Source organism: Oryzias latipes, chromosome 16 (assembly GCF_002234675.1).
Source record: "Oryzias latipes chromosome 16, ASM223467v1".
Taxonomy (NCBI): Eukaryota; Metazoa; Chordata; class Actinopteri; order Beloniformes; family Adrianichthyidae; genus Oryzias; species Oryzias latipes.
In genome coordinates this window covers 25,685,908-25,699,902 of record NC_019874.2, presented here as the reverse complement: position 1 = coordinate 25,699,902, position 13,995 = coordinate 25,685,908, and the positions used below count along the sequence as shown (strand labels likewise).

Genomic DNA, 13,995 nt, shown 5'->3' with positions numbered 1-13,995 from the left:
AAGGAAGTTTATGCCTCCTAATTTGGAGAAGATGTAATTTGGTATGAAATTCCAGATTGAAGTTGGATTCTTAATAAAATGTCTTAGCCAATTTATTTCAAAGGTATTATTTAATGTACAGAAGTCTAGAAAGTTACGACCACCCTTATTGTAAGTGTTCATTACAATTGTTTTTTGTATATAACGGTTTTTGTTCCTCCAAATAAAATAAAATAGGATTTTGTCAATGGTTTTCATAACTTTTTTGTCAACAGTGAGGGATAAAGCTGCGACCTTACTTTAGAACAGTTTTTCGTAAGATTAGTTATTGTAAGTTTAAGCCTAATCGTGTCATTTCGATATTTTTATTTATTCCTTTGAGAATTGACAGTGTCTGTCATAGTACATTTTGTTTAGAGAACTAATTAAGAAAAAACGACATGTTAGCCAGTTTTTTCCGACGTTTAAGAGGCTATTGAACGCAACACTATGCTCTTGTGTCACATTTAAACATTTCCCCTGACCCTTCGATCATTTCTTAAAATCAAATTTCGAGATGTGTTTCGTTTTTTAGCAAAACCTCCCTAATATTGTTTATGTTTCGTGTATATATACATATATATTTAAAGTGAATTTCAAATAAAATAGAAAACAGGTTTAAAGCAGAAATATAAATAAAACATGTAAATGTGTGAGTTTTGTAACTTACCGGAAATAAAGAGTCCGTTGCCAAATTAAGAGAAAAAATAAAAAAGCATATTTTAGCAAAATATTTCAAGTAATTACATTTTATAAGTTTTTATTCACCGTATGAAAACAAATTTATGTAAATTAAAGTAAAAGTTCGGTTAAGCTGGTTTATTTTGCGTTTAAAGTTCTAACATAATATAAACATCTGTTTCCACATTTGTCCATTAAATCAATTCAGTTCTAACATAATACAAACATCTGTTTCCACATTTGTCCATCAAATCAATTCAACCAATGTCATGATCTGTTTCCTTTTCATCCCTGATTTTGTGTGCTGACTGTTGTTGTCAACCTTTATTTTTTAGTAAAACCGGAAGTAACTTTTGTGGTTTTTGATGATGATGCAGACAGGCCCTTGTGTGTTAGGTGGAGGAGTGGGGAGTTTGACATGGTCGCTCTACGCCTCACATGGCAGCAGACTCGGTGAAATGTGCGTGTTTTTGGTCGTTGTTATTGATCCTTTGCCTTCGGGTGTCTCTGGCGAAAAACTATCGGTAAGTTTTCTTTTCGTCTTTTCTTTTTTGTTTTGTTTTTGCTAAATGCTAATGTTAGCTTGTTAAGACGCTTAAACTTATGCACTGGAGTGCTTAATCATTCTTTTTTTAAATTACTACAGGTGAATTTACTTTGTATGCGATTGTTGGTTGAAATTTATAAGCAATTTACTATTTTAATTTTAATATAAACTGAACAGAAACTGAATCCAACTTTACTCGCCAGCTGTCGAGTAATAACAGCGACTTAGTTTTAAACCTTTGAACTGTTGAATCTCTTTCTACACTTATCGATAGAGACCCTTCAATTTAATCATTTTAAGTACTACAGTTGAACATGTGGTTATATGAATGACATCACTATGTTGATAGTTTCTTTACATTTCGACATAATTAGTAAAGTTCATGCTAACACGTGCAGGGTTAGTCACAAGACGCGACGCCACATTTGCTTTTATTTTTCAAGGAAGTGGATAGTTCCTGTTGACTTATTGTGGTAGTTAGCCGTTTTGACCACACGGTGGTGCCACTACTAAATTAATGTAATTAATTATACAACATTCCCAGAAGTCCAAATAATTTCGGTGCTCAAAGGTGTCTAAAATACGGTAGTCATGCAGACTGTCAGGGACAGCAGTGTCCGATATAACGAATGTGCCCCTGACATAAAGAGCAAGCATTTCCAAAAACCCTCCTGAACTTTATGTAGAGAGACCTTCCAAAAAGTTGAAGCTTTAAATCTAGTGTCGTATTAAATCCTATGAAGTAAAGATAGTATGCATAACTTTAGGTTCATGTGAGCCTAAAGCCACCTAAGCAAATACTTTTAGTAAGAAATGTATAATTTGCGGTAAAGTAGGATCATAAAAAAATGTAACTATTAAATACGAATTAGATAAACATAGGTTAAAATGTACGTAATAACTAAGCTTTTATTCATACATGTATCCATTTTATTTCCTTACTCTTTAGAGTTCATTCATTTGAATGATTTTAATAAGTAGTTAAGACAAGACGGTGGATGCAAAATGAATTAATGTTTTTTTTTTCTTTTGCCATTTGTGATGCGCTTTTCTAAAAGACTCATGTAATTCACGTGTTTACGTATGGCCAAGTGCAAAAACTGATGGAAATTCATGTTTGCAATACGCAATACATTCAGCCAAGATGCACATTGCTATTTTAAATGCGTCCAAGGCTAAATGTTGTTGTTGGTCGCACATATTAACCTAACCCTAACCCTTCCTCAGGGTCCATGTGGCCAAGAAAGAAGTTCAGCACTAGCTGCTCATATTTAGAAAATGACGTGTGAATAGTCTTTTTCTGTAATATAATCCATTTTTTCAATTGTAGCTCTTCTCTGGATGATGACCTGCTCCTACCTTATGCTAACGGACATGGACCCGCCCACTCTCACCGTCACGTCCGAGATTGTCAGCCCATCATTCATGGAAACACCACCCATGAAAGCTCGCATCCCAGTCACCAAACCGGACAGCCGGTTGCTAAGTCTAATGTGTTTGTGACGAAGGCTCCTTCTGGATGGGTTTACGGTAACTAATCACAGGTTAAGGGAACTGTTCCTTTTTTTTCAGAGTATAGATTGATCTCATTTTTGGGTTTAACTTGGAGTTAATCTCTATTTGTTGTACGTTTAAAATTGGTGTCCAGATGGATCAACCAGAAATGGGGCTAATCCTTTAAATTAGAAATTGGATTTATTGTCACTAAAGAAACCATAAAGCATTCAATGGTTCCTCTTAGATAGACCATGTGAATATTTTCTTTTGTTTTTTACGCCTTTGCTTCCAGGTCGCTTGACAGTGGTCCATGACCCGCTGCAGACACTGTCTGTGCTGGAACCTGGAGGGCCAGATGGCTGCAAAAACAACCATAGGGTATCGGTGGAGGAGACGGCCAAAGCTGCCGGGTGTCTGTATGCCCAGAACGCTGGCTTCTTCAACACCAAGTCAGGGCAGTGTTTGGGAAACGTGGTGAGCAATGGAAGGCTTGTGCAAGACAGTGGGGGAGTGCAAAACGCCCAGTTTGGGATTAGGAGAGACGGCAGCTTGATTTTTGGGTAAGAAGTCCTGCATAAAAATACTAAAATCATTAAAACCAAACTATAAACGTGGAATGACTGAACATGTTACATCAAGATTGTGTACTTTTTTAGGTGTGCAAGAACCTTCAAAGAACAAACTGTCCAACAGGAAGGGGTTTGATAAAACTCTGCCTTAGGATCTGTGTTCTCGTAAAGGCCTAGATCAGTGGTCCCCAACCCCCAGGCCGCGGATCGGTACTGGTCTGAGGAACAGTTGGTTTCACAGTTTTTCAAATTCATCTATGAGCTGATTCTAAAGGGAGTTTTAATTTGGAGTTTCCCCACCGCATATGACATATTCCTGACACATGACAAGTCGCCACTTGCTAAAGCGGCTGCGCTGACCGCTGGACTGAAACCCCTTAGCTAGGAAAGTTGACAAAAAGCCAACAGACTTGTAAAGTTTGTTGGTGCAGAAAAGATCCAGAGAGGAAACAGGAGAAGAGCATTCCACTTCAAAATAAAAGAAAGCTGCATTTTGTAGACAAAAGGCAGGAGTCTTTACTCCAAATATGGATTTATATTGACAGTTCCCACAAAGCATAATAATAATGCGGAATAGTCAGCAACCGCCTGTCTAATGTTAATAGGATGCTGCTATTAGCTGTGCTCAAATGGTGGGTTCAGATTTATTAACTTTTGCAAAATACCAGCTTTACTGACTTTTTTTTTTTTTTCCAGTATTTATTCATGGCGTTGGACGAGGCTGAAGTTGGCATCTGATTTTTTTGTTTTTTTAGCTTCCACTTTGGTAGTTATGAGTTGTTGGGGAATCTATATCACCTTTTAATGGTTCCTGCACTAAATCTAGTGTAAAAATAGTCAAAAGGAGCTGCAGATATTTTACAGAGGATGAGAATAAACGTTACCTTCAAAAGTTAAAGGACACTGGCAGCTAAACAAAAAAAAAATCAGATGCCAACTTCAGCGGGTGGGTGAAAATATTGTCTAACGTTAAACCAGTCTGTGCCTTGAAAAAGGTTGGAGATCACTGCTTTAGATAATTTCTGCAATGCTTTGTGTGTTTAGTATTTGCCTGCATTTATCCATTAATATTTTCTACAATTTATACTTGTATTTATTCTATCAATACAGTTTCTCCACTGTATTTTTACTTGACATTTGCTAAAATAATCAGATTACAATTGATTTTCTCCAGTAACTGGGTCAACAAAATACTTTTTATCTTGAGCCAGAGTAGAGGATTTAGAGGAAACCTGGTTTCTTTTTCTTTTTTCCGCAAATCCGAGTTCTCAAAAACAAATTTGCTGACATGCTGCTGTGATACTCAGCCCTAAACTTTGCAAAGGTGAAATAATCGATAGTGGAGATGTGGAAACGTGTTTATTCATGTGCATGTAAACCTCTCAGCCGATTTCCCCCAAAGGCCACGTTTCTTCAGTAAATGAAACTCTATGAACTGCAGGTTTTACCGTTTTGTCTTAAAATAAGTTCCTCAGTAGGTATGCCCTTCATAAATCATGGAAAATAAAATAAAATGTTTTGGTGAAATGCCTTTCAGATGAGAAGACTTTTACCTGTTGGCCAAATGACCTCATAGAGATATATTCGGATGGGTATCTTTGTAAGACATGCTGTCAATTTGTGGGAAATGTCCACCGTGCTGCTGTGGACAGTATTCCAGACAAAAGCTTCTGGGTTTCCGAAAACTGAGCCAGCCTAAGTCTGTTCTTCTTGATCTGTTCACCTGACCTCACATTTCTAAAACACCATCTTATTTCATGTTTGCCACTGACCTCCTCTGAGACTGTGTGAAGTTCACCACAATTGCAGCCGTGTGGCTTCCTGTTTGTGTGGGCCTGTAAATGACAGCGTAACCCCCGGTCCAGTTTAAACAAAAACTCAAAAACAATCTTCAGGTGATAAGTTCATGTCTGCGTGACTCACTGCCACCAACCTGTTTATTGTGGATAACCCGACCTCAGCAAACACATTAAACTACTGTTTGTGTTGTGCAACCATCAAACTAGTTATGAAACAAAAGTAATGTTGGGTAAATGAACCCTGCCGGATTTTATATTCAAGAATAGATCTAAACATTATTGAATTCAGCACAATTCACTTTACAGTCCTGGCTCACGTGTAAACCTGGTGTAAGGATTTTTACGGTATGTTTTCTGATAGCTTGAGGTAAGGAACCTCAGAAATTCCTTTCTTGGTTTCCTTAAAACTGAAAAACAAACAAAAGCAGGTTTCTGCTCTGTTGGGTTTGTTGGAACATTGTCCTGGTGCGTTTTTATAGACGCAAACCAAAGTCTGACTCAAAACAGAAATTAGAGTCAGATGCCATATTGTAGTTTGCACCAACCATTCTCACCTGTTTTCTTTTCCTTTTTTGTGTACTTTAAGATATGAAATCAACCAGAAAGTCCCCTCTAACAATGAAACGGGGAGGATCTTGGTCTGCTTTTATAGTTTGGGGTTTGTTTCCTTAACATTTTGGCATTTGCTTGGTTCCGCCAGGTATCTGTCGCAGGAAGATGTTTTGGATCAGTCGAACCCGTTTGTTCAGCTGGTCAGTGGCGTCATATGGCTGTTGAGAGACAGCGAGATTTACATCAATCAGAGTCTGGAGGCAGAGTGCGGAAAAAGCCAAGAAACAGGTACGTGGTGACACTTGGAAGAAAAAAAACACGTCATTTAATACTAAAATCAACTTTTTCATAGCAAATCTGGTGGGTTCCTTTAGAGTTTAAAGGGAACGTGTCTTGCTGCAGTTAGTTGTCCCAATCCAATCCTATCTTTTTGCCCAAATCAAAGAGCTGTGTAAACATAGTTTCTGCAGTGCAGCAGTGAACTTGCCTCTAAGTTGTGGGCGGGGCCATTGTTGTGGAGGAGCCCAAGCCCCCCTTCCCTTCCCCGTTACTGAGAGCTCTCTGTTTACATGCTCTCCTGCTAGCTTACAGCCCCAAGTATTTGCAGTATTTTTCAGTTTACAAACTGAGCCTCCAAAAGTGCCAGAATGATGTAAATAAAAGTAACAGCATCTGCATTGCTGACCTATAGTCTGAGTGGTACGAAGACTCGCCCCTGACCTCACGTAATCTCATCTCCCCAATAAAACATGGTGGTGTCATGTTTGGTTAGCAGGGGCAGAAGTGAAAGTATGTGGCCCAGTTCACCTCAGGGCTCAAAGCTTCAGTTGATTTTCTAGAGCCCATTCAAAAGCAAAACCACAAGTAAAATGTGGCAGAACAGGTGGCTGGAATTCAACGTTTGGTTCACTGATAGTGGACCTCATTCTTTGGGTGTTTACATTTTTATTAGTGATCCTTTTAGTTTCATTTTTTATTTAGTCTTTTTGTTGTTTAAAAATTAATTCCATATAAGGATTGTGCTTTTACAAAGTAGGCTTTCTTTCTTTTTAGGTATTAAGGGCAAAATAATTTAATTCAAATCCAGAAGTTTTCCTCTTGGATTAATTTTGAATTGTGAATGAAAACAGGAATTGATGATATTTATCATATAATTTCGTATTAGAACTTAAAAAAGACTCACCTGTTGTTGTTTTTTTTCATTAGGGAACCTAAGCTACTTTGTGAATGTGGTGTCGGCCCGGACTGCAGTGGGTCATGATGGAGACGGAAATATAATCCTGTTTCAAATTGATGGGCAAACGGGAAACAGGGGGTAAGAAAAGTAAACATTGATTAAATGGAACTTGAGGTTTTATATTTAAACCTGATAAAGTGGGTTTGAGTTTGTTGTTCTTTAGAAAGAAACAAAACAGAAAGAACAGAGTGAGATTTCAAAATGAATCAAACTCATACTGCTGTGTTTTACTTAAGTAGTAACCAAATCTGTAATTTCTGTATAAAACTGAAGAGGCATTACTACAAAAGAGTTTCATGTTAAGCAATTTAACATTTTTTAACTAGTAAAGTCCTATAACTAAGCATTTTGGTAATCCATAAAATCAGTTAAAGTGCATTTACTTTAAAGTTCCACTCCAATCACCTTTTGATCTATTTTAAAAGCGTTCCCACCGTTTTTTTTTAATTACGATCATCCCATTTTAGCCAAACTCAAAAAACCTGTGTCGTTTTCTAAGACATAGTTTCTGCAGGAGTTCATTAGAAATTAGCCTCTGAGTTATGGGTGGGACTGTTGGCGCAGAAGTAAGCCTGGCCTCATTACCCATCATCCCTTTGTTTACACTCTCTCCTGCTAGCTTACATGCCCTCACCACCCCAAGCTCATGTTAGCGGTGCGGCCTTCTTGTGAGCCTGGTGTCACTTCAGATCCTTCCATGAGTGGGTTGTATTGATCTGCTCTTCTCTTAGAGCAGTGACCCCAGGGTGACTCGACGTACTTGTGTTGTTGTTAATGAAAGGCACAGCACATATGTCTGAACATGTTAATTTTTAATCAATAGCAGGCTGGCAGACGCTCCATGAAACATGTCAAAGCCAGCTGGAACAAAGCTGCGATCTGAAGCCGTCAATTCGTTTAACAAGCAGCCTCTGCTTTGACTTTAGAAAGTAATGCTTGCATCTTGAGGTATTTTGTCTTGTACTCTTAAATACTCAATGTTATTATCATTTTTGTCTTAAATATTAGGTCAAATTTCTCCTTTTATTTGTTTCTTTAGCATTAACCCGCTAATTTTTAATAATCTCAGTATCTGAGAAGATCAAAAAGCCCAAACTGTCCTCCTGACATTTTTTCATTCATGCATTTGTTTGATTCTTTGCGCTCCTCTCTGTCATGGCCTGGCTCAGTCTAGGAAGTCTTTCTCTTCAGCTTTTCCCTTTTGTCTATTTCTGTCCCTCCAGCATGAATCTGTGGGACGTGGCAACATTTCTGAAGGAACAAGGAGTAGTCAATGCCATAAATTTGGATGGAGGCGGGTCTTCCACCTGTGTGATTAATGGCTCCTTGGCCAGCTACCCCTCTGATCATTGGTGAGCTACTAAAAGTGTGACCATTCACATTTGGACGGCTGTTATTCTCCGTCTAGCTGTGTCACTAGGATCATTCATCGTCAGCTAGCTGTATTAATTTATAATCTCGTCCTCGTCTGCAGCACATCAGACAACCGTTGGCGCTGTGGACGGGATGTGTCGACCATCTTCTGTGTCCATCAGAAATCATGCAAGCCAGAAAACTGCAGTGGGCACGGGGAGTGTGTGGACGGACTGTGTCGGTGTGGGAGGGGCTGGCAGGGGGAGGCCTGTGATTCTCTGCTGTGTCAGCCATCTCAATGTGGATCCCATGGAGTCTGCACTCCCAGTAAGATACAAATAGACAGTTGTTCAAATGGAACCAATGGTAAAATGTGTAAAAATCACAAAAATGTTAGATATAGAAGGATCTTGGTGGAAAACTATAAGATTCCTCTTCTAAACAGATCTGATTGCATTTTAAAGACAACTTTTAGAATTGTAGCTGCTCATTTAAGAAAGATTCTCTTCTTTTCTGTTTATGTAAAGACCCACTCCAATGGAAATTGTGTTTTTAACATTCTTGGGGCATGTTCTGACGATGGAGGCCATGTATAAAGAAAATGAAGCTTAAAATTGCATTTCCGAGTACCGGTATTTCTTTATTCTAATTGTTGTTAATCGGGAGCAGACAGAAAACATGAAAAATAGCTTCTTTTTTTATTTTTAAGAAGAAAATGCACGGGGCGGGCCACAACATTATTATGTTGCTCCGTGCCAACAGTCCCGCCCATGCAGTCCCGCAAAATACTAATGAACCATTGCTGCTCTGCAGAAACAATGTCCTAGAAAACAAAGTTAGATTTATTTAGCTAAATATGGCATAATTATAATTAAAAGACCAATGGAAAGGCCCAAGTTATTGGAGTGAGTCTTTATATTGTATATTTCTACTATATTTCTTTCTGAAGTGCAGTGATGCATCCCACATCTCCTCTGTCCTGCAGATGGCTGTGTCTGTGATGCTGGATGGAGGGGAGAAAACTGCAGCTACGGTAAAAAAAAAAAAACACACACACACATGCATGTGCTGTGCTTGTTTGGTTAGTTTGCTGCTTGGTGCATAAAGTTTTACAGATTATCTTAGATGTGCTGTTATGCAGCTCATCAGTCCAGGAAAAGGAAATGTAGAATTCAAGCAATAGAATGTCAAGAAATCTCTAGTTATAAAGAGAAACAAACGTTTTTATAAAGACCTGCAGAGAAGTACATCTCCAACCCAGCAAGGCTCTTGTTAAATAAAGTTCATGAGAAACAAAGTCAACACGACTGATGATGAATGGCTCATTTGGAAAAAATGCTTAAATTCTTCAGTTGAGAACAGTCCTGTTGAAAGATCACGTTTGACAACAAATGACTGCAGTCAAAATGACGACTAGCGAAGATTAAAGCAGAAAGCTTCATCCCAAGCCTGGACATTTGATTGTTCCCGGTAAATGTTATTTTTATGTCTTCTGTTGTCGAGGACGTTACTTGGGTTTGTGCATGGGAGTTTGCATAACAGGTGTTTCTCCTTTTCAATGCTTCCTTCTAGCCAAACATGTGTGAGCATGAAATTTAGGCAGATTCATTTAAAATATGAACGTTTTGTTTTTATTGTGAAGAGTGCGTCCGAGGTTTCTACGGCGATGGCTGCAATCACACCTGCTCCTGTGGTAATGGCGGTTCCTGTGATCCCGTTCACGGGCGCTGTGCCTGCCCGCCTGGTTTCCATGGTGACACATGTGATCAAGGTATTAAAGGCTAATGCTTAATCGAACACAAAGCCATACAATGAAAATGTCCCAATTTATCCAAAAATGTCTAACTTGAGTCATTACTTGGGTTAATATTTTACTTTTATCAGAATAATCTAAAATGGAAGGCAGACTTGAGTACCCTTTTTTGCACTACTAGTTAGTTTTCAGTAAATATTTCTCTGTCTTTTGTTCCGTCAGTGTGTCCTCTGGGTTTCTTCGGTCTTTCCTGCGCTCAGGAGTGCCACTGTGAAGACCTGTGTCCGTGTGACCCTCAAACTGGGACCTGCAACGCCACCCTGCAAGGAGAGACCAACTACACCATACACAGAGGTAGAACCCCATTAAATATCAACATAATTCAGCAAATGTTTGTTTTCATGCTCTTATCAGCTGGGGCTGTTCTGCATTTCCTGCATGGGCTCCCGTTTAACCAACGTCGAGTCATTTGCATCAAGTCAAATAGAGACCCGTCTGTTCTTTTCCGTCTGTCCAAACAGAGCAAAGCGATACCAAGTGGAAGAACTGGAAATGTTAGTCACCTGCACATTAGCTTCCTTAAACTTAGCAGTAGTTTAAATAAAACAGAATTGTATTCAGAATCCCCCCTGAACTGCAGTGTGTAATCTATTCATCTTCAGAATTAGGATTTTGGGTCATCGAGGGAGAAAAAACATGGAAAGTGATGACTGAATTGTTGTTATGCCTTTTGTAGGTCAGTGGCGGCGCTTATTGTCATTGAGTCACAGCTCTTAGCTCAGGGATAGCTTGACTATTACCAAGGAGACAAAGCAAAACAAGAAACGCCAGAGCTTAGCCCAGAGAACTGGAGAGGAAAGGTAGAGATGCCACAAAAGATCACACACATTAAAAACCTGGCATGGAGAAAGACCCTGATGTATTTTGGGAAAGTTAATTCTTCTAAAGGTTTTCTAACATAAATAGCAGAACAGAGAATCGTTTAAAATGTTTTTCTCTAAAGTATTGTCAATGCACTGTTAAAACCATATATATATATATGTATTCTTGTAATTTTCATACTTTAATGCAATCAAATTTCAAGTTCATTGCAAATGAAAAGTGTTTTTGTCGTCTCTACAGCTGGACATTGTCTGGCCACAAAGATGTTTACATCTTGGATACATAAAGAAGAAGCTCATAGAGAGCAGCGTCATTTAACAGAGTAAGTGTCAAAGGTCAAGTCTTTCATCTCTGACCATTTATCTTTACTGTCTGTGCTTTATGGCTTTCCAAGAAGAAAATCAATGTCCTTCAAAACAGAGAGGGGTCGCATTTGGGGTCAAGCTGTTTCTATATTAATTCTTTGATTCAATGATGGAAAGAAAAAAAAAAAACTATTTTTTTAAAATTATAATCATGAAGTTATAATGGTGAAACACAGCTCCATGTTCCTGCAAAATTCGTCATGAAATATTTTTTTTAGCCACATAAACCCACATTATTTAGTGGCTTGTTTAAAAATTAAATTTGACTATTAAATGGCCGTCAAACCTGCCAAAAAACAAAAACAATGTGAGGAAAATCCTAACATAATTTATGATGTTACGCTGTGACGTCTCAAACAGCACTGCAGCGTCATAAAGACATTAAATATCCTTTTTCAGAGATTCATGATCTTTTTGATTTGATGTTTAACTTTTTCAATTACCTATACGAAGCCCATCGGGACGACTGTTGTTGTGAATTTGGGCTGTATAAATAAAATAAAATTGAATGAATGAGAACCATGCTTTGTTTTAAGGCAGATCTGCATTCAGTCTTTTTTTAAGACTTACTTTTTCAGATAAAAATGAGAAACATTTCTTTTTATGAATGAGTTTGTGTTATTTCATTGAAAAGCATTGCATTTACTCCTAATATACCATCATTTTAATAAAAAAATACTCAGAAATGCAAATTCAGCTTAATTTTCTTAATGTCCTCCATCATTATACAAATGCAAAAAACCTGATTTTGAATCGGAGTGGATCTTTAGATAAAGTACAGAGTCTGTTCTTCTCACACATTCAGACTTCAGTGCAGGTTAGTGTTTATTATGACTGATTAATGTGTGGAAGTCTTTTTAGTGGACATAGGCTCCTCTAAGAACTATATGAAGCAAATGTTTTATTTTTTTGTTAATTATTTCTAGTAAATTGACTGTATATAAATACCTTCTTAGAATAACTTCCTGGAAGAGTTTTTGTTTTATTTACATAGAAAACATAGAAAAAGGGAGAGAACTGCTGAGCTAGGTCGATATGAACTCGACAAAAATGAACAATCACGTCAGTAATGAGGCAAAAATCTACATCCGAAATAAGTTTGTTTTGACTGACATAATCATGTTTCTACAGGTCTGTTAAAGCTCCAGGAACTAAAACTAACTTTCTCTACAGGAGAACGTGGCTTATAATTACCATCCTGCTGGCTTTTCTGCTGTCGGCCAGCTTGATGGCTCACCTCGTGGCGGCGTGCTCTGGATCCGCCGCGTCTCACTTTCCTGAACGTCGGGATTACTCCTACGTACCACTGACGAACATAAATGGAGCAGACCAAACAAGAAGCGCTAGGAAATCTAGGACTTCTGGTTTGGAGTTGGAAGATTCTGACTCCCAGGAGGAAATCTGGTCTTCGCCGCGTTCTTAAAAAACAAGCGAGTACACGGCTTTTGCACTAAGAGATGCACACTTTGTCCTCTCATCTAGGGAATTCTTCACGTGTTTCTGGTGCGGTGAAATGACACAGTGCTGCAGTTTCGATGCATTTTTTCACACTGGGCAGCTGCTTTAACGTGCACACACGATTGTTGTTCATAGCTGGGCCATTTTCCTCTGTTCTTGAACTGAAAACTTCCAAGATTTTCACTTGGGAGCAACATCTTTAGTCCTTTCCAGACAAATATTTGAAACTTAATCATGTAAACTGATAAACTGAATCCGAAACTAGCAGACTTTTCACACAAGTTATTTTTGGTTTGATTGCCATAAAACATCATTTCTTTAAACTACTTTATTTATAACCAAACAGTCATTTAGAAACTCATCAGGTACAAAGATGCATATTTATAAGAATTTACAAAAGCCTTTTAGGACTTTTCTTTTTATTGTATATTGAAATGCAGTATCAGGTTTTATAAAAGTCTCTAACTTTCATTTGAGACCTTTTATTTGAGGGTTTATATTGATGAAAAATTATCTAATAAATTGTAAATGAAACACGCCAGGTCAAAGTGTTCTGTAATTAAAAGTACTGAAGTTCTTGCAGCTGTTGGTCTATCAGGATTTAGACGCTGCTGATGTTTTGTACTGTGGCTCATTAACAAAAGCAAATTCTGTTGCTTTGATATTTAAAATAAAAGGATAATCTATGAACAACATTTTATTAAAAAGAATATTTTTAGTGAAGCCAAGCAGATCCCAGCAAAGCTGCCAAATGCTTTTAGCAAAACCGTCCTGACTTTGTGCTGTGTGGTCACAAGGACAGAAATCAGGGTTTATGAAATGTATTGGGGTTTTTTATAGCTTCTTAGCTTAATGCTTAAACAATAAATAATCATAAAACTGAAATACAAACCGTTACATATCAAAACTCTGTAATTGGCCGTTAAGGAAAGGCACCTATCAGAATTAACCTTTAAGTCTTTATGAAATACATGCATTATGTTACTATTTATTTTATGAACTATCTAATTCATACTTTTTCCTTGTTTGATTTAAAAAAAAACTTGCTAAAGGTGAAAAAGATTCACAATTTCTAAGGAGATGGTTAAGCTGAAATTGTATTTTCCAATGTTCTGTCTCTGTTTAGGTTGCCAAGTTGGGGTCAAATTTCAGCCTAAGCTTCACTCTGTAATGCTAGTTGCCATGTTATTATTTGGTGTCTGGAATAGGTTACTTGGGTCTTTTTGCAATAAGTAAAATAGTTTACATTTGAAATGTCCGACCTATGAACTGTTTACAGCTGTT

General features: G+C 37.7%; 1 protein-coding gene across 1 annotated transcript in view; it reads left to right on the top strand.

Moving 5' to 3' along the window:
• Positions 1-1,063: 1,063 nt before the first annotated feature.
• nagpa (N-acetylglucosamine-1-phosphodiester alpha-N-acetylglucosaminidase) overlaps positions 1,064-13,995 on the top strand; it is a 15,492-nt gene continuing 2,560 nt past the window's right edge. The window contains exons 1-12 of the mRNA XM_023964415.1: positions 1,064-1,223; positions 2,577-2,776; positions 3,036-3,303; positions 5,812-5,951; positions 6,870-6,978; positions 8,124-8,252; positions 8,375-8,580; positions 9,239-9,286; positions 9,896-10,024; positions 10,229-10,360; positions 11,129-11,210; positions 12,427-13,995. The exon at positions 12,427-13,995 is cut by the window's right edge and continues 1,378 nt beyond it. Of these exons, the coding sequence (XP_023820183.1) occupies positions 1,138-1,223; positions 2,577-2,776; positions 3,036-3,303; positions 5,812-5,951; positions 6,870-6,978; positions 8,124-8,252; positions 8,375-8,580; positions 9,239-9,286; positions 9,896-10,024; positions 10,229-10,360; positions 11,129-11,210; positions 12,427-12,676 (1,779 nt within the window). The 5' untranslated portion in view covers positions 1,064-1,137 and the 3' untranslated portion in view covers positions 12,677-13,995. The remainder of the gene's footprint in view (positions 1,224-2,576; positions 2,777-3,035; positions 3,304-5,811; positions 5,952-6,869; positions 6,979-8,123; positions 8,253-8,374; positions 8,581-9,238; positions 9,287-9,895; positions 10,025-10,228; positions 10,361-11,128; positions 11,211-12,426) is intronic.